Source organism: Rhincodon typus, chromosome 19 (assembly GCF_021869965.1).
Source record: "Rhincodon typus isolate 14 chromosome 19, sRhiTyp1.1, whole genome shotgun sequence".
Classification (NCBI taxonomy): Eukaryota; Metazoa; Chordata; class Chondrichthyes; order Orectolobiformes; family Rhincodontidae; genus Rhincodon; species Rhincodon typus.
Genome location: NC_063350.1, coordinates 39,393,782 through 39,418,202, shown reverse-complemented (window position 1 = coordinate 39,418,202; position 24,421 = coordinate 39,393,782). Strand labels below are relative to the sequence as shown.

At 40.4% G+C, this 24,421-nt stretch overlaps 2 protein-coding genes across 2 annotated transcripts in view; one reads left to right on the top strand and one right to left on the bottom strand.

Annotated features, from left to right (window-relative positions):
* LOC109910917 (1,25-dihydroxyvitamin D(3) 24-hydroxylase, mitochondrial) overlaps positions 1-11,012 on the bottom strand; it is a 39,875-nt gene extending 28,863 nt beyond the window's left edge. The window contains exon 1 of the mRNA XM_048608580.1: positions 10,875-11,012. Coding sequence (XP_048464537.1) covers positions 10,875-11,012 — 138 coding nt within the window. The remainder of the gene's footprint in view (positions 1-10,874) is intronic.
* Positions 11,013-11,639: 627 nt separating this feature from the next.
* The window catches only part of zfp64 (zinc finger protein 64 homolog (mouse)), a 54,834-nt gene continuing 42,052 nt past the window's right edge, over positions 11,640-24,421 (top strand). The window contains exon 1 of the mRNA XM_048608627.1: positions 11,640-11,819. Coding sequence (XP_048464584.1) covers positions 11,777-11,819 — 43 coding nt within the window. The 5' untranslated portion in view covers positions 11,640-11,776. The remainder of the gene's footprint in view (positions 11,820-24,421) is intronic.

The window sequence follows — 24,421 nt, the reverse complement described above, 5'->3', positions numbered from 1 at the left end:
TAGGAGCAGAGAGGCTCTCTGCTCCTATGATGCTGCTTGGCCTGCTGTGTTCATCCAGCCCTGCACCTTGTTGTCTCGCCACTAGAGTACATGAGCATCAGCTAGCAGCAAAACAGCACGATGAACTCTCCTTAATATCTGTCCATTCAGACAATGAAGGCCATCAGTTTAACTGGGACAAAGTAACCATAGCAGCTCAAGCCAAATATAGACATGCACGGGAATTCCTAGAGGCATGGTTCTCCACTCATACTTCAATCAACGAACATATAGAATTGGACCCCATATATAAACTCATACAGATGAAAACCGGAAATGACAGAACTCACCATGACGGACCGGACAGTATGAATTCCAAGTGGCGTAGAATAACATCGCTTCATCGGAGGCTCCACTGATAATGTCACCTAGCATGGTGATGAAACATCTGAACAAATACAAGCCAGCTCGGCGAGCAAGTCAACAACCTCAGTCATCACTTGATTTTTCTAAATTTAACAATTTGGTAGCAGAAGCTATACACAAACAATAATCATATTGTCCAATTTAACTTCAAACTAGTTTCTGTCACCATCAATGTCGCAGGTCCAGCTTAATGTATGTGTATAAATATAGCAATGAAGAACATTATAAATATAATACATTTCTGAAAGAAACAGTAAGGTTAAGTTAATGGCTGAATTATTGCTTTGTGCTGTTGATTCAATTGTTTGGGGAGGATTTCCTATCATGCCAGTAAAGACATGTCCTAGCATTATTTTTTAAACATGAACTGTAATCTGAATGGAACCTTCTGGAACTGACTTCTGTTTTGAAAATGAACACTAAAGCAGCAAAAAATCGTCACCCAGAAAATCCTGTCCTGAGACCAACTGGAAGGGATTTCCTGACCCAAATCATTTTTATTTACCAGAAACAAAAGTTATTTTCTTAGGCTCCCAAGGTGAATGTGTGCATACACTCATGGGGAGGCACTGGCCTTGTGTGGTATTATCACTAGACTATTAATCCAGAGACCTAGCGAATGCTGTAGCCAACGGTGGAATTTGAATGCATTAAAACCCTGGAATTATGAGTCTAATGATAACCATGGTCGATCGTCAGGGGAAAAATACCCATCTGATTCATGAATGTCCTTTGGGGAAATAAACTACTGGTCTACATGTGACTCCAGACCGACAATGCGGATGACTTTCAACTGTCCTCTGGGAAATTAAGGATGGATATTGAAGTCTGGCCTAGCCAGAGACACCCACATTCCATTAATGAACATAGTTTTAAAAAACACAGAAGTGCACATATTGGATTCTCTTTTGTAAAGGCTTTGTTGTCTGAGAGACATATAACAAATGCAGAGACAGCAACACAAAATGCTGTGACATCTACATTTTTAAGATCTAGAGATTGCAATATGATAAGGGTTCCAAGCATTTTTTTTCAAGTCCACCAGTAGGGAAAACCAACCTCCTTTAGCAAAGCTGCAGGTGACTAAGGTTTGTGACCGGTTAAAAATCCATCACTTCATATACATCCTGCAATGATTCTGACAATATGACTATGGCTACTGATGCCACCTGGACTTCACTTAAGAAATTTAAAAAAAACTTCATCATGCTTGCACTGTTTGCCTTCCAAGATGAACAAATCACTGTTGTGAAACATTCTTTTGTTTATAACTTGTAAAAATGCACTATTCTCTTTGACTGCAATCTCCTTGAGGGCATTTCTCTGTATGCATTAGGTTTTCTGGGTGAATAGATGATTAAACAATCCTCTTTATTTAAATCGATGAAAGGCCTGCTGCTGATTATCAAATTATCCCAATACTCAGGAGAAAAGAAACACACACATCCTCTTTTTCAAAAACACCCTTATTAAAGATAGTAAGAGAAAGGAACAGGGGTTTCAATTCTCTCTCATCCATGTTTGTAACATTTTCTGTACACAACATAGAACATAGAACAGCACAACAAGTACCTCGGCCCTCAATGTCTTACAGGCCTATCATCCTACTAAGATCAATCTACCCTGCATACCCTACATTTTACTATCCTCCATGTGCCTATCCAAGAGTTGCTTAAAAGTCTCTAAAGTGTCTGACTCCACTACCACTGCCAGCTGAGCATTCCACACACCCACCACTCCACCAACCAAAGTGCCATTATTTAGATGAAATGTTAAACCAAGGACCCTCTACTTGTTCAGGTGGTTATATAAATCCAATGGGACTATTTTGAAGAAAAGCAGTGAAGTTATCCCCAAGGCGTGGTCAATACTTATTCCTCAATCAACATCTCCCCAAAAAACGGACTTTCTGGTCATTACCATGATGTGGAAAATTAAGGGATTAATAGACCTGCTGGAGGTGAAGTCATTTTAGTTCATCAGCTCAAGATATTTGTCTTGTTTATTTAATTCTGCAACTTCTAATAAATGCTTATCCATAAGAATGAATGCCCAGAGATAATGGTGAGGCCAGCAGTGATGCAGACTGAAAATGTTTTGAAGGTAGCATTGCTTTTGTTCTTTTAGAATTATACTTAAGTAATGCTCCTTGGTGTAGCTGAACTCAGAGTTAAACAGAAATTTTTCAGAGTTAGACAGCTTTCAGAATTGAGAAAGAGGGAGAATGGCTCTAATGGGAGGTCATAACCATTGAGTCTTGCACAAACAATTCTTTCATTGGGATTTCAGCAAGGAGTGATGGGCTGACTGGGTGACAGGCAACAAAAATGGCGTTGGATGGGAACAGCAATGTTGTCATCCTGATGGATCACTTTAGGTTTTTGTTTCATGGAGCTACAGGCAATCTTCTGAGGTGGTGGTTAGGTAATCCTCATGGTCTACTGGAGACAACTTTGATGGACGATTGAGACAACTTGGATGTTCCTTTGAACAATGACATTCCAAACCACATTACAAATCTCTGAGCTTCTAATGCAACACTCAATGACGCACAATGCAAACTTTTGCATTGCAATAGAAGCTGTGACTTTCACTAGCAGATGTGTTTCATGATTCATTCCACAGACGTACCAACATAAGTGAGCACCAATTCTAGTTGGAATGAATGAGCCCCAAACTGTGCAACATATTACATATTAGGTTAGTGTTATACTCCTCGGGCTCCCTGACAATGTACGCATCATTTCCAGCAGGCTTTCCAGTGCAATAGTATTTTGTCATGTGCACCTATCAATTTCCTAAATTTGGCTCATCAAAATCTTCATTTAAGTCATCTGGAGCAGAACAAGTCTGTGACCTTGCCTTCTGCTATCCTTTCTTCTATTTCTGGCATTAAGGCATTGATAACAGTGTCTGATCACATGCAAATTCTTACTTTATCCTAACTTCTAAAGTACATGCAGTGTCATTCATTGAGCTGGTAGTTGAGAGAGTAATATCAAGTGACACTGTCCCTTCATATTCAATATCTTATCTCTCTTTCTTCTCTGATTGGGAATATTCCAGTTCTTGTGTATCTGAAATGAAAAGAAATAAGGGTTTGGTTGTGTTGAGGGAAGCTAGAAAACCATGAACGCATGCTCACACTATTTGTAGCGTGACAGTCAGAAGAGACTGAAGGGTGAGGGAGAAGTACAAGCAAGAAGGAAAATTTGCTATGTAGATATTTTCAATGACTTACAGGTGCCACTTCCCATAATTGCTATATTTTGCATTCATGCCCACCAGAACTATCTGGGATGACCTAGGTAGCTTCACTGCTAACGATCCTTAATGGTATTAGTCTAAATTACTGATACTAAGTGGGAAGAATGCCCACTTGAGGTCTTCAGCAGAAGATAGGATCAATCGTTATAAACAGAATATGTTTATTAGATAGTATTTAATAGCTGGTTATGGAACATCTGTGATCTATAAATCTTAAAGACAGCAGGCCACAGGGTAAGAACACATTATGCTAATGAAAAAATTCTGCTAAATGACTTAGAGACATCTGAATAACTTAAAAACTCGTCAGCACTATCTCCGTCATGAGTATTAAAACATGCCCTCCTTCAGTTCTTTCCTGCCATCTTCTGTTATACACCAGCACTGCCTGCAAGGAACAAAGATATATATGAGTGAATGTCTTGAAATGTAGTTGGATGATTTAACCATCATGTTTGTATAATTGCCAGTGTGAGTGAGCTGTGTATTGTGGGATGAAGTTTGTAGCAGTGCTAAGTGTGTGATAGTGAGGTTTTAATTGAAAGGTTGAGTTTTGATGGCCAGAGATTCTTGGAAGATTGATGATAGGAGCATGGTGAATTAATTCGTGGTTTGATTTTGTCATCCATTGGATGGATAAGTCATTTGAAGATGGCAATGCTTGCTGATGCCCAAGAGCATGCACATTAGCAGCAATTTTTTTTATACATATAGTCAAAGAGTGACAAATGCCTAATAATGAAAATCATTTAATGGAAGAGTATACCCCTAAGAGAAATAAAGTCTCAAAGTAAAAGTTTATTTTAATTTTTAAAAATCAGCTAAATGTTGTGCACACACATGTGCACATGTGCAGTCAGAAATAATCAGCGGTGAATATGCACAGTTGGCAATCATCATCAGAACAGTGTATTAGGAAGCATATCATTTGCAAATTGAGTTCGATCACTTGACAGCTCATCAGACTGTTCAGCTTCTTCCCGTATCGTCCATTTTTCTGAAGCTACAGTCTTGGCATCGATCTCCTTCTCTACTTCTACCCACTGCTTCCTGAGCATTTCTGGAGATCCTTCTACCCACCTGCAAAAATTGCGTTTCTGTCCTCCATGTTTTGTACCAAGGCCTCCAGTGCATTCTCAGAAAGCCTAGATGAACAGTCTGTCACCATATTCAGCCATTCTTCAAAGTAAAGTACTGATACACCCTCTTTTCAGCCACATGTATATCGCATTGAAAAGGTGTAGGCTGTCTGTAAGTAGGACTAACCACTCACACTGTCAATCCAGATTCTGATGTATGCAGCCAATGAATAGCGTATATAGCATGGCTGCACAAAGCAATCATTTGAACTGAGAATGATACAAATTTAACAAGCAGCATGATGAATGAATTTAGTTTAATTGTGTGTTTGTGTTCCCCACAATCAATTTTGAAATTCTCCAATTTAACCCCATAATGCTTTATTTAGATTTAATCATAAAAAATGTGTACAATTTGATGATTTGTAAAGGTATTAATTCAGTGGTATATGCTATTTAATAATTGACAACAGAAGTTTACATGAGAGTTGCATGTTTTGATTGGTTCCATGTGGGAAGACAAAGTGGATTTACAGGTTTAGGAGACGTTCAGTCAGGTCAAAATTGAGTCACTGAGTTCTTTCCAGTAAATTCTACTATCAGCAAACCTCTTTGCCAAGAGAAGTTTGTGAAATTATTTCCAGCGTCACTACCAAAGGCATAATGAACCAGATTGCCCTCCATGAGTAGACTTGTTCTATTTACTCACCAAATGCAATCAACAAAATCTGATCTTTAGATTTGACTGTTGCCAGTGAGCTATAAATTCCTGACCCCAGTCTCCTAGACACACACATGTTTCTGGTGCACTGGGGATTAGAGCTAATGAACTGGATTTCAACTTCCTTTTTAATTTTAATTATTTTAATCAACCTGTTCCAGCATATTATGACACACTGCTGAGCAGGTTGGACCTGAACTTGGGCCTTCTTGCTCAGAGACAGGGACACTGCCACTGCATCACAAGACTTTCCATCTCTTTTTTAGTGCTGTGTCAGAAGCGTGACCAATAATTCAAAGATTTTAGGCTGAATTTTCCATTTTTCATTGAGTTTAGGTGTGGGTGGGTCTGGAAAATCACAGACTTGTCAAACATCATTGGTTCTTGACGCCTCAGTAACACGTATAGATTTTAAAGAAAGAGAGCCAGTGGGATGGTGGGGGAGAAGCAGGAGGCTGCTTGCTTTCAAATAATCACTTCTTAAGCCTGTGCAGAATTGATTTGATTTACTCATTGTCACATGTATCTTGTTACAAGATACAGTGAAAAGTGTTGTATAGTTTTGTGACTCTCTGGTACCATGTGAAAGCATTGAAAAATAAACTGAAACATAGAATGTGAAGGCAGAAAAATGAAGAAATAAAAAAAGTGTCTAACTTTACAGTCCTTCTTGTTAAGTGCTCTGTCATCAGCCAACAGCCATGGGCCAGGTGGTCAGGCACGATTCCCCTTCGCCACGCTGCTGGAACGAAAGTCGCCATTCGCTGGTGCTATCTCGCCTCTACCAACATAACCAGTCCCATCTTGGCCACACACTTGATTACAAAACCGGAATTGCAAAAATGCAGGGATAAAGGAAACAGTGCCAAAAGAAACGAGAAACATCCAGATATTATTTAAGTCTTACCTCCATGCAGGTACCTGGGCCAAGACACAGCCTGAAGTCTCGGGACGAGCTCAGTGCTTGCTGCTGTTGACACTACCACCTCCGAACTCCTCCTGCTGCTGCCACCATTTCTGATTCTATAACTACCAGTGCCGCAGCCGGATCCTGGAACATGTGTATATAGGGCCTGCTCTCAGGCCCCAATCGCCAGATCCATCACTGGATCTTAGAACATGCTTGGACAGGGCCTGCCTGCAGCCTCCAGTCGCCAGATCACTCACTGGATCCTAGAACATGCTTAGGCAGGACCTGCTCTCAGGCCCCAATCACTAGATCACTGACTGGATCCTAGAACATGCTCAGACAGGGCCTGCCTGCAGCCTCCAGTCACCAGGTCCTTTCACTTATTTAACAGCTCACTGAAGCAAAAGACTTTCAACAAAAGGGATAAAAAAAAGCAAAAGCAAAAAGAAAGAAAAAAAAGAAAGAAAAGCAGATCGAAATGAATGAGTTCAGAACCTCAAACACAGCACTGCTACTCCATTGCCATCCTGGGAATTATTTAAGATTATGGAGAGTAACAATGAGCAGTTTTCAAATGGCAAGCAGGAGGAAGACTGAGGGTTTCAGTGTAGCTGCTGGGAGCGGATAGTGCTCCTCACTGCAGTGTGAATAGGGTACATAAAAAGGGAGGGTGAAATGTAGTTGCTCTTGCAGTGTTACAGAGTCGTCATCGCTAGAGCTGAGAGGCTTGGCCTTTGTGAGGCAAGTGGACTTTTGAGAGGAATATGAGGCAGTTAAGTCCACCTCCAGCCCTATCTGCTTGGCCTGGGTTGCTGGAGCTCTTCTTCTGACTGGAGGGTAGAGTGTAGCCCACCTGTCCACTACAGCCTCAATCAGGCCTGAAGATAGAACTGAAAATTGTGGGCAGCAAAAGGATTGATGCCCCTTTGCGCTTCCCATTCATTCATTGCTAAATGCAATGGCTGTCCTTTGCCATTTAACTTATCCATTCATGCCTAGCTCCTGCCCATGCTCAACACCTAGTGAACTCTACTCAATGCCAATTAATGGCTGACACTGTGGATTAAAGGAAATTGTTCCTTACTCTAAGATTAGCTACTAAGCATGTGTGAAAGAAGCTCTAATATAGTGAGATCAGATCAAATGGAACTGGTGCCTGGCTCCAGTGTTTGACTTTTCTTACCACCTGCTGTATACAGTTGCATTCAATAAATTCACTTTCCCCATTGCCATCCCCTCCAGTTGATTGGGTGTGGCTAGGGGAGGGTTTCTATTTGATTTTGGGTCTATTGATCAGCTCATTACAATCAGCCAGTGTGGTTCTCTGCTTTGATCTGATCACTCTCTGTTTCTTTGAGGTGAATTCTTATTGGAAGGGAATGGAAATTTTAAACTCATTAATCAGAATTATTGCACAAAAACTTTCATAAGTAACCTGTATATTAAGTGTCCATACCCACTTTGCAAAATCAAGGTGCTTAAACACTTCAAATTACAAGTATTTCTGAATGAACCATTCCGTGAGAGAACAGCATTTCTAACGGTAAGCTCTTAAGATAGGCTTTTTACTGCCTCATAATCAGTGGTACTTTCCTCAGGCATCAGTGACCAAACCTTGTGCATTTTCCCGGCAAGTTTCCTGTGCAGTGATAAGTGACCAAAGGACTGGTCACTTTAACTACTGTGACATCCACTTGAAAGAGATAATGAAAGTTCTCCCTTTGCCTCCTCAAACTTATGAATTAAATGACTACACATGCACACAGATTAAAATACGAGGTCAGTATAAAAAACATGACAGTTTAAAAAACATTATATGGATCAGTGACAACAAGGTGCAGGGCTGGATGAACACAGCAGGCCAAGCAGCATCATAGGAGCAGAGAGGCTGACGTTTCGGGCCTAGACCCTTCATCAGAAAAGGGGGAGGGGAAGGGGGTTTTGAAATAAATAGGGAGAGAGTGGGAGGCGGATAGAAGAGGGATAGAGGAGAGGATAGGTGGAGAGGAAACAAACAGGTCGAAGAGGCGGGGATGGGGCCAGGAAAGGTGAGTGTAGGTAGGGAGTTAGGAAGGGGATAGGTCAGTCCAGGGAGGACGGACAGGTCAAGGGGGCGGGATGAGGTTGGTCGGTAGGAGATGGAGGTGCGGCTTGAGGTGGGAGGAGGGGATAGGTGGGAGGAAGAACAGGTTAGGGAGGCAGGGACGAGTTGGACTGGTTTTGGGATGCGGAGATCTTGCGCAAACTTAAGAGTTGGAATCCAAAGCAAATTTTGTTAAAGGCTGATTCTGCGGTCACTGAAATGGGCACGCAGTATTGACCTCCAGTACAACCAGGTGACCATTTAACCGGAATTTTATTTTGATTGGTTCTGATTTGGATGTTGCTAAGTAATTTAACTGTTCCAAACCAGATGTAGGTAGACTTTTCAGGGTGTGCACTCTCCTGGATAGTGGCCTATGAATTCTCTTATTCAATTTAGGTTTTGTGTGGGCCATAGGGTTTCCATGTATCTGTTGCCCTTGTTTTTCTGGTCAGTAGAGATTACAGCTTTGAATATGCTGTTGAAGAAGCCATGGTGAATTCTTGCAGTGCATGTTGTAGATGGTGCAGGCTGCAGCTTCAGTGAGCCAGTCGTGGAGGAAATTAATGGTTAAGGTTGTTGGATTGCATGCCAATCTCTTGAGGTGCTTTATCCTGAATGGTGTCAATTCTTGGATTGTTGGAACTAGACTTATCCAGACAGGTGTATGGCTTTCCATTACTCTATTGACTTGTGCCTTGAACACATTGAAACATATTAGGGACTCAGGAAATGAATCACTTACTAGAGAATACACAGTCTTTGACCAATGCTTATAGTCACTGTATCTATATGGCTGGCCCAGTTAAGCTTCCAATCAATAGTTACCCCAAGGTTATGGGAGATTCAGTGATGGTAATGCTGTTGAATGTTAAGGAGAGGTAATTCTATCCTCTCTTGTTGGAAATGATCATCACCTGGTACTTGTATGATGTGAATGCTATTTTCAAAGCCTGAATGTCATCCAGGTTTCATTGCATGTGGCCACAGAAAGTCATTTTCTTAGGAATTATGGATCAAACAGCTTTTTTAAAAAATCACCCACGTGACATGGGCATCGCTGGCTGGGCCAGCATTTATTGCCCAGCTGTAGATAACCTTGGAAAGGTGGTGGTTAGCTACCTTCTTAAACCGCTGCAGTCCACATGCTGTAGGTAGGACCGCAATGTTGTTCAGGAAGGAGTTCCAGGATTTTGACCCAGTGACACTGAAGAAAACGCAATATATTTCCAAATCAGGCTGGTAAGTAGGTTGAAGAGGAACGTGCACTTGGTGGTGTTGCCATGTATCCACTGCCCTTTCACTTCTGGATGGAAGTAGTCATCGGTTTGAAATTTGCAGTCTCAAGAGCCTTGGTAAATTTATGCAGTGCATCTAACAGATGGTACATACTGCTGTGACTGAGCATCAGTGGTGGAGGGACTAAATATTTGTGGATGTGATGCCAATCAAGTGGAGTGCTTTGTCCTAGATGGTGTCAAGCTTCTTGCCTATTTTTGGAGCTGCACCCATCCAGGCAAGTGGAGAGTATTCCATCACTTTCTTGTGCCTTGTAGATGATGGACAGGCTTTGGGCAGTCAGGAGGTGAGTTATTCACTGCGGGATTCCTAGCCTCTGATCTGCTTTTGTAGCCACTGTACATAGGTAGTGACTCAGGTTCAGTTCCTGGCCAATGGTAACCCCAGGATGTTGATAGTGGTGGATTCATTGATGGTTATGTCATTGAAAGTTGATGAGCATAGTTAAATTGTCTCTTACTGGAATGATCATTGTCTGGCGTGAATGTTACCTGCCACTTTTCAGTCCAAGCCTGAATACTGTCCAGATCTTGTTGCATTTGAACATGGATTGTTTCAGTATCTGAGGATTCGCAAATAGCGCTGAACATTGTTCAATCCTTGCATAATATCCCCACTTCTGAACCTATATTTGAAGGAAGGTCACTGATGAAGAAGCTGAAAATGTTTGTGCTGAGGGGACAGCCCAGAGAAACCTCTGCAGCAATGATCTAAGGTTGAGATGTGTGGCTTCCAATAACCACAACCACCATTTTTTTTCCAGGGATGATTTTACCCTGTGCAGAGTTTTTCTCCTGATTCCCACTGTCTTTAATTGTACAAGGCCTTCTTGATACCACACTTATTCAAATACTGCATTGCTATCAAGGAGAGTGAGTCTCACCTCACTGTTGAAATTTAACCTGCCTTTTCATATTTGGAATATGACTGTAGTGAGGTCTGGACCTGAATGATTCTGATAGAAAAATGTCATAAATGGTGAATAGGTTATCGTTGGTTAGATGCTGCTTAATTAACAAAATCTTTCACAACTTTCATGGTCGAAACCAGACTGGTAGGATAGGAACTAGGAGGAATGGGTTTATCCTGCTTTACGTGGATGGGGCATACCTGGTAGATTCCACTTTTCTTTTTGGCAATCCTCCTACAATTCCCTATTTGAATCACTCCAGACTGGTTTCTGTCTTCTCCAATGCATGAAGATTTTCCCAGTAAAAGATAACCATCTAAGACAGCAATCTTGGACATTATTCACAACTGACCAGTTTATCTTTGCTTTTTCTACATTGAATCAAGCAAAAAGCAGTCTGGCATTAGAATCACTATCACCGCACACGCACACACAGATTTAAAGAATGGGAAGTTGCAAACTTTTAGTTTTTTTAAAAACAATATTCTCACATATACAGCTGTCCTGGTCAAAACATGGCTCTTAAAAAACTAATGAATGGCCTCAATCCTTAGGACTGGTCTACACTTCTAAAAATTTGAGCGATCGTTTTATTTCCCAGTTAGTTCTTTAGACGACAAGGTGCAGAGCTGGATGAACACAGCAGGCCAAGCAGCATCATAGGAGCAGAAAGGCTGACGTTTCGGGCCTAGACCCTTCATAAGGATTGCTACTATGAGACATTCATACAACAAATACATGCAAAATTATGCAGGAAATGTGCCTATTATAAATATGGATGAATGTTACGTTGGAGCTGGGCTAAATCCAAGCACAAAAAAACAGTTGTGGCAGCCGGGAAAACAGTTGAAAGACATTAGGTGTAGTGTACATCATTTCTGCAGGATAAAGTGCACGCCGCAGAGTTAGACCCTTTTTGTTACAACTGGATACTCTCTCTCTCTCTCTCCCCGAGGACAGGCGGAAGTCTCCCACAGCCGCTTCCGTCGCGCTGGGTAGCCGGCCGGGCTCAGTAGCAGCCTTTCAGCCTATTTGTTCGTTTGCAAATAATATTTATTTGTTTCTGTGGGGGTGTGTTCGGGGGAGCTGCCGGGGTTGCACGATGAACGCGGGCGGACAGAGCGATGGTTTCGCCCCGGTGCCGTGTGAGTATGCCCGCAAGTGTATATGCAGGGGCTGGGGCGGCGGACGCGGGGCCCGAGATCAGGCCCAGAGCAGCGCGCGCTGCCACGGCCAGCCCCGGAACCTGGGTAGCGAACACCCCGCAGCCAGGCTCTCAGGAGGCAGGGGGAGACAGAATACTCAGGTTCCAGGGCTGGGATCTAGTGTCTGTCATAGACAAAAGTCAGGGGCTCCTCAAATGCACCTCAATCCCTGAATTTAAAGAGCTTCCCAGCTTGGCACACTTTCAAAATGAAGCCCTTTGAAGACATGGCCTTGTATTTAGAGACTTGCACTTAAAATGTGAGGAATTTTTAAAGGTTTCAGATTTAAAAGTGCACTGTTGGACTCTCAATAATTCCAGCCGCTCTTCCAGTGCCTTGTTTCTCAATGGATAAGTTAAGGTTACAAAATTCAATTCACCCCTAATTTTGGTGCTCACACCAGTTGCTTGCACAAATGGTGCACCATCTCTGGTGCATCATTGCATATGCACCAGTACTATGCAGACTGAGCAGAGTGTGATTATTGTGTGGTGCTGAGTTGACTCCCTCCTGATGACCTTCCAGTGAATGCCTTCTCATAACAGCTGAAGATGCCTTCACTGCAGGAAGGATACCTGCATTAGTCTTGTAGAGTAATCACGATTTTAAGATTAGTAACTGATGCTGGCTCATGCTCTGTTGGTAGATATGCTTGGAGGTTAATACTGTTAGTTAATTTTAGTCAAATCTACAGAATGTGGGGTGGTACATGGTGAATGCCTTGGCTCTCACTTCAATGATTCTGCTTAGAACACATGCTACTGGTTTTTGGCTGCTGCTATTTTTAATATGCTTGGTGTGCTGTGTGAATAGGGAGGAAGGATGATGGTCTATCAATGGATCTTTGGATCTTTGGGAAGCACTCTCCCAGTCTGAGTACAGCAAAGAAGTACACATGCGACCTTTTCCTTTTTTTTAATCTGTTCATGGGATGTGGGCATCACTAGTTCAGTCAGCATTTATTGCCATTCGTAATTGTCCAGAGAGCAGTTAAGAGTCAACCACGTTGCTGTGGGTCTGGAGTCACGTGTGGGCCAGACCAAGTGAGAATGGCAGTTTTCTTTCTCTGAAGAACGTTAGTGAACCAGATGGCTTTCTCTGACTATCAACAATCGTTTCGTGGTCATCATTAGAATCTTAATTCTATGGCGCCTTGTGTGAACAGATCTACTTCCTCCATGCAAGTTGAGGATGCCATTGCCAGTGGCTGTAGAGTTAATGACAACCTTGAAAAAATTTGTATCAAGTACCTTAGAATTTGGATCAAGCAATACCTCCAACTGATGATTCAAGGAAATGGAATAGATAGTATTGTATATTTCCTAAGCATGCAGCTTCAAGATAGTTTTTTATTCATTCATGAAACATGGGCTTTGCTGACCGGTCAGCAGTTGTTGCCCACCCCAAGCAGCCCTTGAGAAGGTGGTGGTGAGCTACTTTCCAGAACAGTCTCGGAGGAGAACTTGCAGTGGGTGGTGTTCCCATGTAACTGCTGCCCTTGTCCTTCTAACTGGTAGTAGTCATAGGTGTGAAGGTGCTTCTCGAGTAGCCTTGGTGAATTTCTGCAGTGCAACTTGTAGAGGTTCATACTGCTCTTACAGTGCATCAGTGGTGGTGGGAGTGAATGTTTGCAGATGTGGTGCCACTTGATGGAGCTGGTTTGATGTGCCTTGCATAGTGTGAAACTTCTTGTGTCATTGGAAATTTAGTCATCCAGTAAGGAGTATTCTATCACAATTCTAATTTGTGCTTTATAGATGGATAGGCATTGAGGAGTTAGGAGATAAATTACTTGCTGCTATTTTAGATTTACATGGCTAGACCAGATGAGTTTCTGTTCAATGGTAGCCGTAAGATGTTGATAGTGGGAGAGTCAGTGATGGTAATGCAATTCAATGTCAAGGGGTGATGGTTAGGTTCTGTCTTAAAGGAGATGTTCATTGCCTGGCACTTATGTGTTGTTGCCAGCCCAAACATGGATATTGTCCACATCTTGCTGCATTTGGACTATTTCACTATCTGAGGAGATGCAAATGCTAACCGATGGTAGCTATCTGAACGTACTTGATGGTAACCTGAACATGCAGGAATCCCATCTGAGCATCATTACAGCACTGGGCCACTGAATGACCTCTGCTTGTTCTGCAATAGAAGATGGTTATTAGCCATTGCGTTACAATTGAAAAAGTATTTTCAATGGGGACGGGGGTTGGGGGGGGTGGGGGTGGTTTAAATATGGACAGTGGGACATAGTTCCAGGATTCCTGCTCCCATTTCCATTTTTGGCTATATTATGACTTCAGGATAAGCAAGTCACCATACAGCAAACCTTCATTGTGGAGATGGATGTTTTACATCCCTGCGATTTCCATTATGTTGAGCCCTTTCAGTCAGGAGACTAATGGGACTTCAGAGAAAACATGAACTATAGGTGAATCCAATTGTGGAGTTCTTTTGATGAGCATATTTAAAAGGTCTTTCTAACTTTACTGTCATAATCATTTCCGGTATGATAAATTAGATATGTCCTTAATGTAGTGTGTTAATAAAGCTTTATTCTTAAAAGGCAAGTCTTCATTAATTTGACCTGCATTACTAACATGCATTAATATGCTTTATCTAACAGTTAAAGTCCATTTCTGCATTCAGCATTATTAAGAAGTAGACATTGAAGTGTCATTGGACTGCTGTGCTTACGTCTTCATGTTGATTTAAAATCCAGAGATCTGATTAGCCTTCAACCCACCCTTCCAGTATCTACCAAGGGCCCTGTACTAACACTGCAAAATCTTTTGAAATGCCCATAAAATCATTTAAAATAAACAATCACACATTTGAAAAAAAGGATAATCCTGTTAAATTTATTAAATAATTAAAGTAAACAAACAAGACATTAAAGAACCACTTAACAGAAACAGCAGGATGGAAATTTGCAATTCTACCTCAAGGATGATGCTCTGGGCCTATAGCTTTGAAAGGAGGCAAATGTTTTGTTAGCATTGTAAATATGACAGTACGTTAAAAAGAAAAGTGAACCTAAGAATTGTTTCAAGTTGACTATAGAGAGAGGGACATGGGTACAAAATGACAATGAGCAAGTTTGGGATTTTAAGTCAGGAAGTCACTTCATTAAAAATAAGCTGTTAGTACTTTGAATGGTTGATTGGATTAGATTGTGAAATTAAAATCTCTGAAATCTTTTAAGAGGCCCATTGATTGATAGGAAGTGGACAACTGGAAGGGTGAGTGACCTGGATCAATGGCCACTCTTGTACAAACTTACAGGTAATGCTTTATGTACGAACATGTAAACCAAATGGGTGGTCAGGCCTTTGCCTTCATAAAAAATTATGTATAAATTGGATGAATAGGCCCTGTTCATCACATATTGTTATGTGAAGCAGTTAACTTTATCTATTTAGGACACAAACCAGCAAGTACATTGTGTATACAGGTAGGTTATCTGGAATGGTATTTGAAATGCACAGTTTGATCAGTATCTAAACTAGTAAACAAGAGTAGAAGTCCTACTATAAAATAAAACTCATGCATTTAGCATTCACAGTGTCCTTGAGTCAATTGTAAATTTACTTCTGTTACAATTGCACATTTGTGCAGTTCTGGTCTTTTATCCTGAGATAGAAGTAATCATATGTTTGAAACTAAATTCATGCCATCCTGTGTCCTGCTGCATGAACCTTTTCTGGGTCATGAGATCTATATTTAATGGAGCGTTTGAGTGGTCAATCTTTTTATAAAAAACATATCCAATTTTACTGTTTGCAGATTTGGATGAACACAGCAGGCCAAGCAGCATCAGAGGAGCAGGAAAGCTCCTGGAGAAGGGTGTAGGCCCGAAACGTCAGCTTTCCTGCTCCTCTGGTGCTGCTTGGCCTGCTGTGTTCATCCAGCTCTGCACCTTGTTGTCTCGGATTCTCCAGCATCTGCGGTTCCTACTACCTCTGAAACAATTTTACTGTTGCCTGGCTTGAAATGTTTAGAGATGAGCTATCAAGCTGGGCTTGATTTACGGAGTTTTAAAGACCCTGTGACATCCTGTAAAGCAAAACAATAATTTCTCTTAATGCACTTTCCCTAAATTCCTCCTTTAACCAATGTCACCAAAACAAAGGACCCTTCTTATGCAAACGCAAACTGAAATTTCTGGAGAAACTCAGCAGGTCTGCCAGCATCTGTGAAGAGAAAGCTGTGTCCCTGTTTCGAGTCCACTGACCTCCTTCAGAACTGATGAGAACTGACTGTTCTTCATAGATGCTGCCAGACATACTGAGTTTGTCCAGCAATTTCTGCTTCTGTTTGTTTCAGACGTCCAGCATCTGCATTCTTAGTTTTCTTTGGCTTTAGTCGTAGCCATTTTTGACATAGTGTTGTTAATTTAAATTGGGTTTAAGAAAAGTAATTTTTAAATGCAGTGCTATGATATAAAGGACACTGTGGGACTGACATTTCAAAGCAGGGAAGGATGCCAGCTCACACTCTTACCTCTTCAAAGTTGCATGGCAATGTCTGTAAGGAAGGTTAATAGCTCCCTCTGCTGTCATAATGGGTACTTGCACAATAATAATGTGGAATGACTGAAAAGCTCAAAAGAAATGAATTCAAACGCAACGTGTCATATTTAAAGCCGTCAATTTCACATTTACTATGAATGCAAAGTAACAATTTGTTAACATTTTAAAAAAGTATACATATTGTATATTTTCATTAATAACATGGTTACAGTGAAATTACTTTCCAGATATTTTTACTTTCATAAGCATAGTTTTTTTCAACTTCTTTCCTCCATTTCGGAAAGCAGTGATTTTTTTGGATATGGCTTCACTTTGGCCATATCAGTACCTTCACCAATCCTTCATGTCTAAACAATGACCTCTTGTCTGTTTGTGCTCTGCCCAGTAGTGTCAATAAAACTTTTTTGTGCATACTTACTGCAAAACATCTGATATATTTTAAGAGGAGACAAGGCCTAGTGGTATTATTGTTGGACTGTTAATCCAGAGAGCGAGATAATGTTCTGGGGACCCGGGTTCAAATCCTGCCAATAATTATCTGGAATTAAGAGTCTAATTATGGCATGAATTCATTGTCGATTGTCTAAAAAAAGCCTTCTGGTTCACTGATATCCTTTAGGAAAGGAAACTGCCATCCTTACCTGGCCTGGCCTACATGTGACTCCAGACCCACAGCGTTGTGGTTAACCCTTAACTACCCTCTGGGCAATGAATGCTGGCCTAGCCAGTGATGCCCTTATCCTGTGAATGAATGAAAAATATGTATTTTGTCTGTATTATTCTTACCTAAGCTGGACAACAGATGACACATTACACTGAAGAGTCACGGCCCAGATTCACTGCCATATTTTTGAGACCTTTTGTGAAAATGTTGCAACTCGCCTATTTTTAAACATAATTAGAGCCAGTGCTTCACTGATGGATTTGTTTGTATCATCTTGAACCTGTCAGTGTGCCCTTCTAACAAGTTTGTTTGGACCCATTTAAGGAGATAATTGGTGGTGTTGACAATTGAAATTCTCAGTGATAGATTTGGAATTCAACAAGAATTCAGACACTGGAATACCCAAGTTATTAATCCACAGATAGAAAGGTATGAACAGAAGGCAACCCTCTGAGATGGATTGATTGCCAAACAGGAGAAAGCAGAATTTATGCCATTGGTGAAGCTACATTGATATGATGAGGCTCCAGCAGCAGAATACCTTGGGCTTCATTGATTGCAGCTTAGGGTGACAACAGTATTTCCAACATTACAACAGTAATGACATTTCACACCTATGACGGTAATGACACAACTTGTGTTTTATTTCAAGTGGTGAACAGAAAATAAATTCCTGAAATTCTGCTTTAGGATTCGAGAGAAGTGCAAGATTTTGGGGTGAACTTTAACAGTAATTGTTGTAACCTAAGTCAACTACAATTATAGGCTGGCTGAAAATTCAATCTAAAAGTTTATAAATCCAGATTAATTATAAATCCCATTTCAGGTACAAGAATGTTTTCACACATTTTTCAGAATTTGTTAAGTTCATAACTAATGCAAAAACAAACTTAATCAAAGCAGTGGTTTTTGAGTCGATGCCATTCATGACATTGGTTGACTGGGCACAGGTCTCTTAATCTGTTCTGTTGACTGAAATTGTTCCTCTGTCTATTGTATTTCTTTTCTTGTGCACTGAACCAATAGTCTTTCAACTTGTAAGGCGGGAAGAGAGAGATGTGGAGGTATGGTAGGGTGCTTTTCAAAATTAAATGCCCGGTGTGTAATAGAAGCAAAGAAATCAAATTACAACTTTGGATGTATAACCAAAGGAATAGATTGCAACTCAAGTAATAAAAAAAATCACATAAGGCATGACCTGCCCACTGTTTGAGTACTGTGTATATTTCTGATTGACTTAACGATTTTCAGATGTTGGAAGTGGAACAGAATATGTGTAGTACTTGTACGTTTTTAACTGAAGGCTAGACAGTGGATGAAATATTACTCAGAATAAGTAGGAATGTAGAGTTGAGGTTAAAATCAGGTCAGCTATGATTTTATTGAAGGGTGGAGCAAGTTCAAAGGGCCAAGGGGCCCGTTCCTGTTCCTTATTCATACATTTATAGGGTAGTCACTACATTGCAGCAAGTATGTGCTAAGATCTGAGATAACAAGGTATAGAGCTGGATGAACACAGCAGGCCAAGCAGCGTCAGAGGAGCAGGAAGGCTGACGTTTTGGGCCAAGACCCTTCTTCAGAAATGAAGATCTGTCTTGTATTGTTTTCATTTTTTAGTGTAACATTTTAATGTAATAAAATCGACCAGTTATTGGCATGGCAGTTTTAATATTTATTCAGATGCAGCCCGGGAAAAGCGACCAATCTGAGACCTAGTTTTTTTTTCGCTGGTTGAGGCAAACCTGACCTACAAGGAGAGATTAAATACTCAGGATCTAGATTTATTGTGAAGAACAAGCATGTCATTTTATTCAACAATTCAAGATCCTTAATGGAATATCTACATTGAAATCCAAAATAATGCTTCCTGAAGTGTAAGGTCACAGCCTTAGGATTGCTGTAAGGTGTTCCATCCTCAGGTTGTATGAGCTATCTGGTAGATTTTGCTGCAACTAGTGCAGTAGGGAAAAAAACTACTTTGTATTCTAGCAAGGAGGGGCTCTCGTCTTAAACCCAATGTAGTTTATTTCATGTCAGCAACTAGATACAAGTTACATTAGTCTGATAGACGTTGCCACAGAGACTGAGGAAGACTCAGATGGTGGGTTTCACTCCTCCAAAATCTTAAATGGTTCTCCCACCAAGTCTGTGTGACATCGTAACAACGGGTGGTCCTTATGGTGCTCTTAAGCATTAACCCTTTCAGACCCTTAAACTTTATCAACCCCCAGGATCTTTTCATGACAAATATTTATATATTTTTGTATATAATTACATTTACCATACACGCTATCGCATCTCCTGCCAAATGTATGGCTTAAATTTCACAAATTCAGCTGGTTTGGAGATTTTGCTGTTCTCCCAGTTTGTAATCTCTTCTCACTTGGTAGATCGGTAGATCTTTGGGTTGAAGTCTGAAAGTCCTTTGAGGCTGAAGGACCTTTTTATCATTTGCATTTCCTTCACTAAGGATATCTTTCCTGCTGAAGCAGGCAACTTACACCATTGTTATATCTGGAGGACATTTAATCTCACGAATCAACATCATGGAGGACACTACCCTGTTGAAACAGGGACTTCCTCTTATGCAATGTCTGGGATCTCTGGACATGGCACTTTTCTGTTTATACAGTATCTTGTCAAGAAATCTCTTCTTGACTGTGTCCTTGTCTTTAACATTGCTCACCCTGTTTGAGTGGAGGCTGCCATCAGGTTGTTTGCAACACGTATTCAATGATGGAACAGATTTTTATTCTCAGTCTGCTGGAGTGCTGCAGTGTCTAACTGTTTAAGTTGTTGCTTAGCTTGGACGCTTTCATTCGCTTTGGCGAAACCAAAATGCTTGCTTCCTCAGTTGTACTTTTTGTAGGTTGCTTCTTGCTGGACGTGATCTCAGTCACTGATATTGAAGATATTGTTGGGGACATATAGAAAGAAAATCTTCTACTTCAACTAAACATCTGACATTAGACTTAAATTTATCATTGCTGTTTGTTTACCAAGCTATGTTGCACTCTGAATCTTTCTCTGAGCTAAAGTGGGTGATGCTACACAGTGGCTGTGCCATTTTAAGTGTTTCGTTGCAAACTTTGCTGATTCTTACAATTTACACATTCCACCAGGGAGACAGGGCTACAGAAGTAATTTAAACTGAAACTGCAGACCCAGAAGTGTCACAAAGCCAGAATTCAAGCATTGAAGGGGTAACTTAGAAGCAGACAAAACATTTGTTTTCTGCTCCAGCCAGTTGGACTGCAGTTTATTCTGGTCCTGTGCTTTCCATATTCCCGCATAAGATATATTTTTAAATTACCGGAGTTATTGATTTGGCTTTTTTTTCACGTGGTCTCGTTTCTGTGGTACATATTTGTGATTCATAAAGGGAAAAAAATTGAACACACTTTCTTGGGTTCAAAGGATTATTTGATTGGAGGAACATTCAGGAGTTAGAGCTTTTGTGCATCTTTTGAGTATATCAGACACGATGATGTGGGAAATGGGAAGTATTGAATACTCTTATATTTGAACTTGGAAACGGGAATCTGAGTATAACATGCATAAGCACGAGGGTTTGCTTGTAAAATATGGAATTAAAACTAGAGCAGTTTATTTTTAATGTGGAACATGCCTGCAAGAATTTCACCAGTATCTCTCAGAATGTTGTTACTTTGAGTCACAGGTTATAATGTTCATGACAATAAAGTTGCCATAAAAATTATGAAAAAAAGTAATTGTGCACTCAAAGAAGCATACCTCATGCATAGGATTAAAAGTAGTAATGAATTATAAATCTGAAGGATTCAATTTAATTTCCACAGATAGATTTGCAGCATTTTCTGAGTTCAGTGCTGATTAAATATGTTGAGTTAAAATATTGAAACTAATTACAGCTCTGATTTTAATTTAAATGAATCAGTCATTGGAATAACTAATTCTTGACATTCTTCCCGAAAGGAGTGCAGAGGAATTGGAAAAGGTGCAGGAAAAAGAAAATCCACCTTCACAGTACAATACATAAGTTACATATCAGATACAGAGAGCAAAATAGGCACTGATAATATTGAAATGATTTGAGGTAATTAATATTAGCTCAGAATCAGTACTGGAGAACTGTAATAAATTAACATTTGGCGAATACTCAGGGTCTGATGATCTACTTTCTTGTGTTTTCAAAGAGCTCGCTGCAGAAATAATTTGGGCAATAGATAGGTGTTTTTGTAACCACAAAAAGGCCTGCAGCTGGAATGGTGTGGTGTCTCTTTGGTGGCAATGTCAAGAATGTCACTGAGCTGCTGCAGAGCACTATTTGAGAGGAGGAAGGTGAATAGCTAGCTGTCATGGTCCATATTGGTACAAAGTTCATGGGCAAAAAGAGGGATATGGTCCTGCAGTCTGAATTTAGGGAACCAAGCAGGAAATTAGAAAGAAGGACCTCAAAAGAAGAAATCAATGCTTCACTCACACTATCATTCAAAAATAAGTGTTCAGCAGGCAGACAAAGCAGATAAATACAGTGCTGGAAATGTGTTAAAGATTCCCAGGACATTGGGAGTGGCTCTGTGGAAGCTGGGGTATGTACTGGCTGGATGGGTTGCACCTAAGCAGAGCTGGAACTGAATTCTTGGTGGAGCATTTTGCTAGTGTTATAGGAGAGGGTTGAAACTTGCTTGGCTTGGGTATGAAACCAAGTGATCATAAGAGAGAGGAGTGCCATGGTATACAGAATATCAGGAGAGATGTATAGCTCTCGAATAAGGAATAATGATTTAGTTGGTGGAGCCAGCGAGGGAGAAAGTGATGTCTAAATCGGGGTTATTGTGCATGTATATGAATACCTAGCAAGACTGGTGAGCTATAGGCACAAATTGCCATGTGGAAATATAATGATGCTGTATCTATAGCAGACCTTGCTCAAAGAATGAATATTAAATATTCCTGAATACAAAGTGTTCAAGAAACGGTGGGGGATGGGTAGTATTGATTAAGAAGAACATTGTAATGCTGCAGAAAGAGGATGTCTCAGTGGGATCAAAGACAGAATCTATTTGGGTACAGCTAAGAAACAAAACATTGATTAATATTATTTATAGTCACCAGACAGTAGGAAGTATATAGAGGAACAAATTTACAAGAAAATTACTGAGGTGCAAAAAATATCAAGTACTTATAATGGGGCGGGGGGGAATTTTGTGAATGTAGACTGGGAATACAGGAGCATGAAGGGTAGTGATGGGTAAGAGTTCCCAGAATGTGTTCAGGAAGTTTTCTATAATATGTTTCCAGATGAATAAGAAAGGAGACACTGTTAGAACTGATGGTTAAGACTGAAGTGAGTCGGGTATCAGGAGAACATTTAGTGGTCAGTGATCATTGTATTTTAAGATTTAGCTGACTCTTGGAAAAGGGAAAATAATAATCCAGATTAAAAATGGTTAACTGGGAGAAAGCCAATCTCTCACCTGAGCCAAGATAAGTGGGAATCAAAAATTGGCAGGGAAAACAAGAGTTGAACAGTGGGCTACCTGAAAAGAAGAGTTATTTCGGGCACAGTCAAAGTATATTCCCTCAAAAGGGAAAGGTAGGACAAAAACATCCAGAGTTTTTTGAATAACAAAAAAGATAAAAATTAAGATAAGCAAGAAAAAGTGTGCAAACAACAGATGTCAGGTAGAGTATTCAATTGAGAATCAGGCTGAATATGGGAGGTTCAGAGGGGAGTTGAAGAATCAACAAAGAAAAGCAAAGAGGGAGAATGAAAAGAGGCTGGCAGCCAATGTAAAAGGGAATCACAAAGTTTCTATAGTCACATTAATAATGAAAGAGCTGTAAAATGAGGATTAGGGCCATTTTGGGACCAAAATAGGAATTTACCCTTGGAGGCAGAGGGCGTAGCTTAGATATCAAATTAATACTTTACATCTGTCTTTACCAAGGAACAAGATGCTATCCAGACTATGGAAATAGAGGAGGCAATTCAGACTCTAAATGGATTTAAGAATCAAGAAGCAGGAGTTATTTAATAGGTTAACTGTACGAGAGTAGATAAGACATCATGAACAAATGAGATTAAGTCATAGCTCATGGAATAAAAGGGGCCGTGAGAACATGGATACGGAATTGGCTAAATGTCAGTAAACAAAGAGTAATGGTAAATTGATGTTGTTAGACCTAGAGGAAATTTGTGCAGCAAAGTTCCCCAGTGGTCAGCATTGGGACCTTACTGTTCCTGATATTAATGATTTAAAGTACTGGACACCTTTTCAAAGTTTGTGGACAGTACAAAACTTGCAACCATTGATAACTCTGAGGAGGATAGTATAGAACTTCAAAGGGACAGAGAAAGTTTATCAAATAGAGGCAAAAGTGGCAGATGAAGTTCAGCATGAAGACTGAGAGTTGATACATTTTGGTTGAAAAATATGAAGCAATGATATAAATAAAGGACAATTCTAAGGGAACAAGGAGACTCGGATGGATATGTGCATTAGTTATTTGAAGGTGGCAGGTCAAGTTGAGAGAGCATGGTTAATAAAACTTCCAGTAGCATAAGCCTTATTAATTAGGACATAGGTTCAAAATCATCTCCTTACTCTTGTACTCTATGTGAATCAGCAACTTGGTCTCATCTGGAGTGTTGCATCACACTTTTAAGGAGGGTGTGAAGGCATTCGAGAGAGTGAACAAATGATTCATCAGAATGCTTCCAGAAATGGAGAGTTTTAGTTATGAAGATTAATTGGAGAAGCTAGAACTGCTTTCCTTTGAAAGAGGAAGGTTGAGGATATTTGATAGAGGCATTGAAAATCATAAGAGGTCTGTACAGAATTGATCAAGATAAACTGTTCCCACTTGAGAATGAGAGGAAACAAATTTAAAGTCTTTAGTAAAAGAAGGAAAAACAACATGAGAATAAAAAACATTTTTATGCAGTAATTGGTTAACGTCTGGAATACATTGCCTGGAACTATGGTAGAAGCAGACTCGATTCAAATATTCAAGAGGAAATTTGATGATGACCTGAAAGGGAAGGTGGACAAGATGATGGAGAGAATACATAAGAATGGAACGAAGTGAATCACTTATTTGGAGAGCTTGTGTAGATATGATGGGCTGAATGGTCCGCTTCTGAGCTGTAACAATTCTAAGTCTGTAATAGTGGGTGCACTGGTTATGGTTTTCTAAAATACGCTAGATTCAAGAACAGACCCATAGATTGGAGGGCAGTAGATACAATAATGAGCAAATTAGTTCGGATGCTGGAGTCTGTACCTTAAACAAAAAGTGCTAGAGATCCCAGTTGGGTGGCGGGGAAGGGGGTTGGTGTTGGGGTGGTGGAGGTTGGGAAT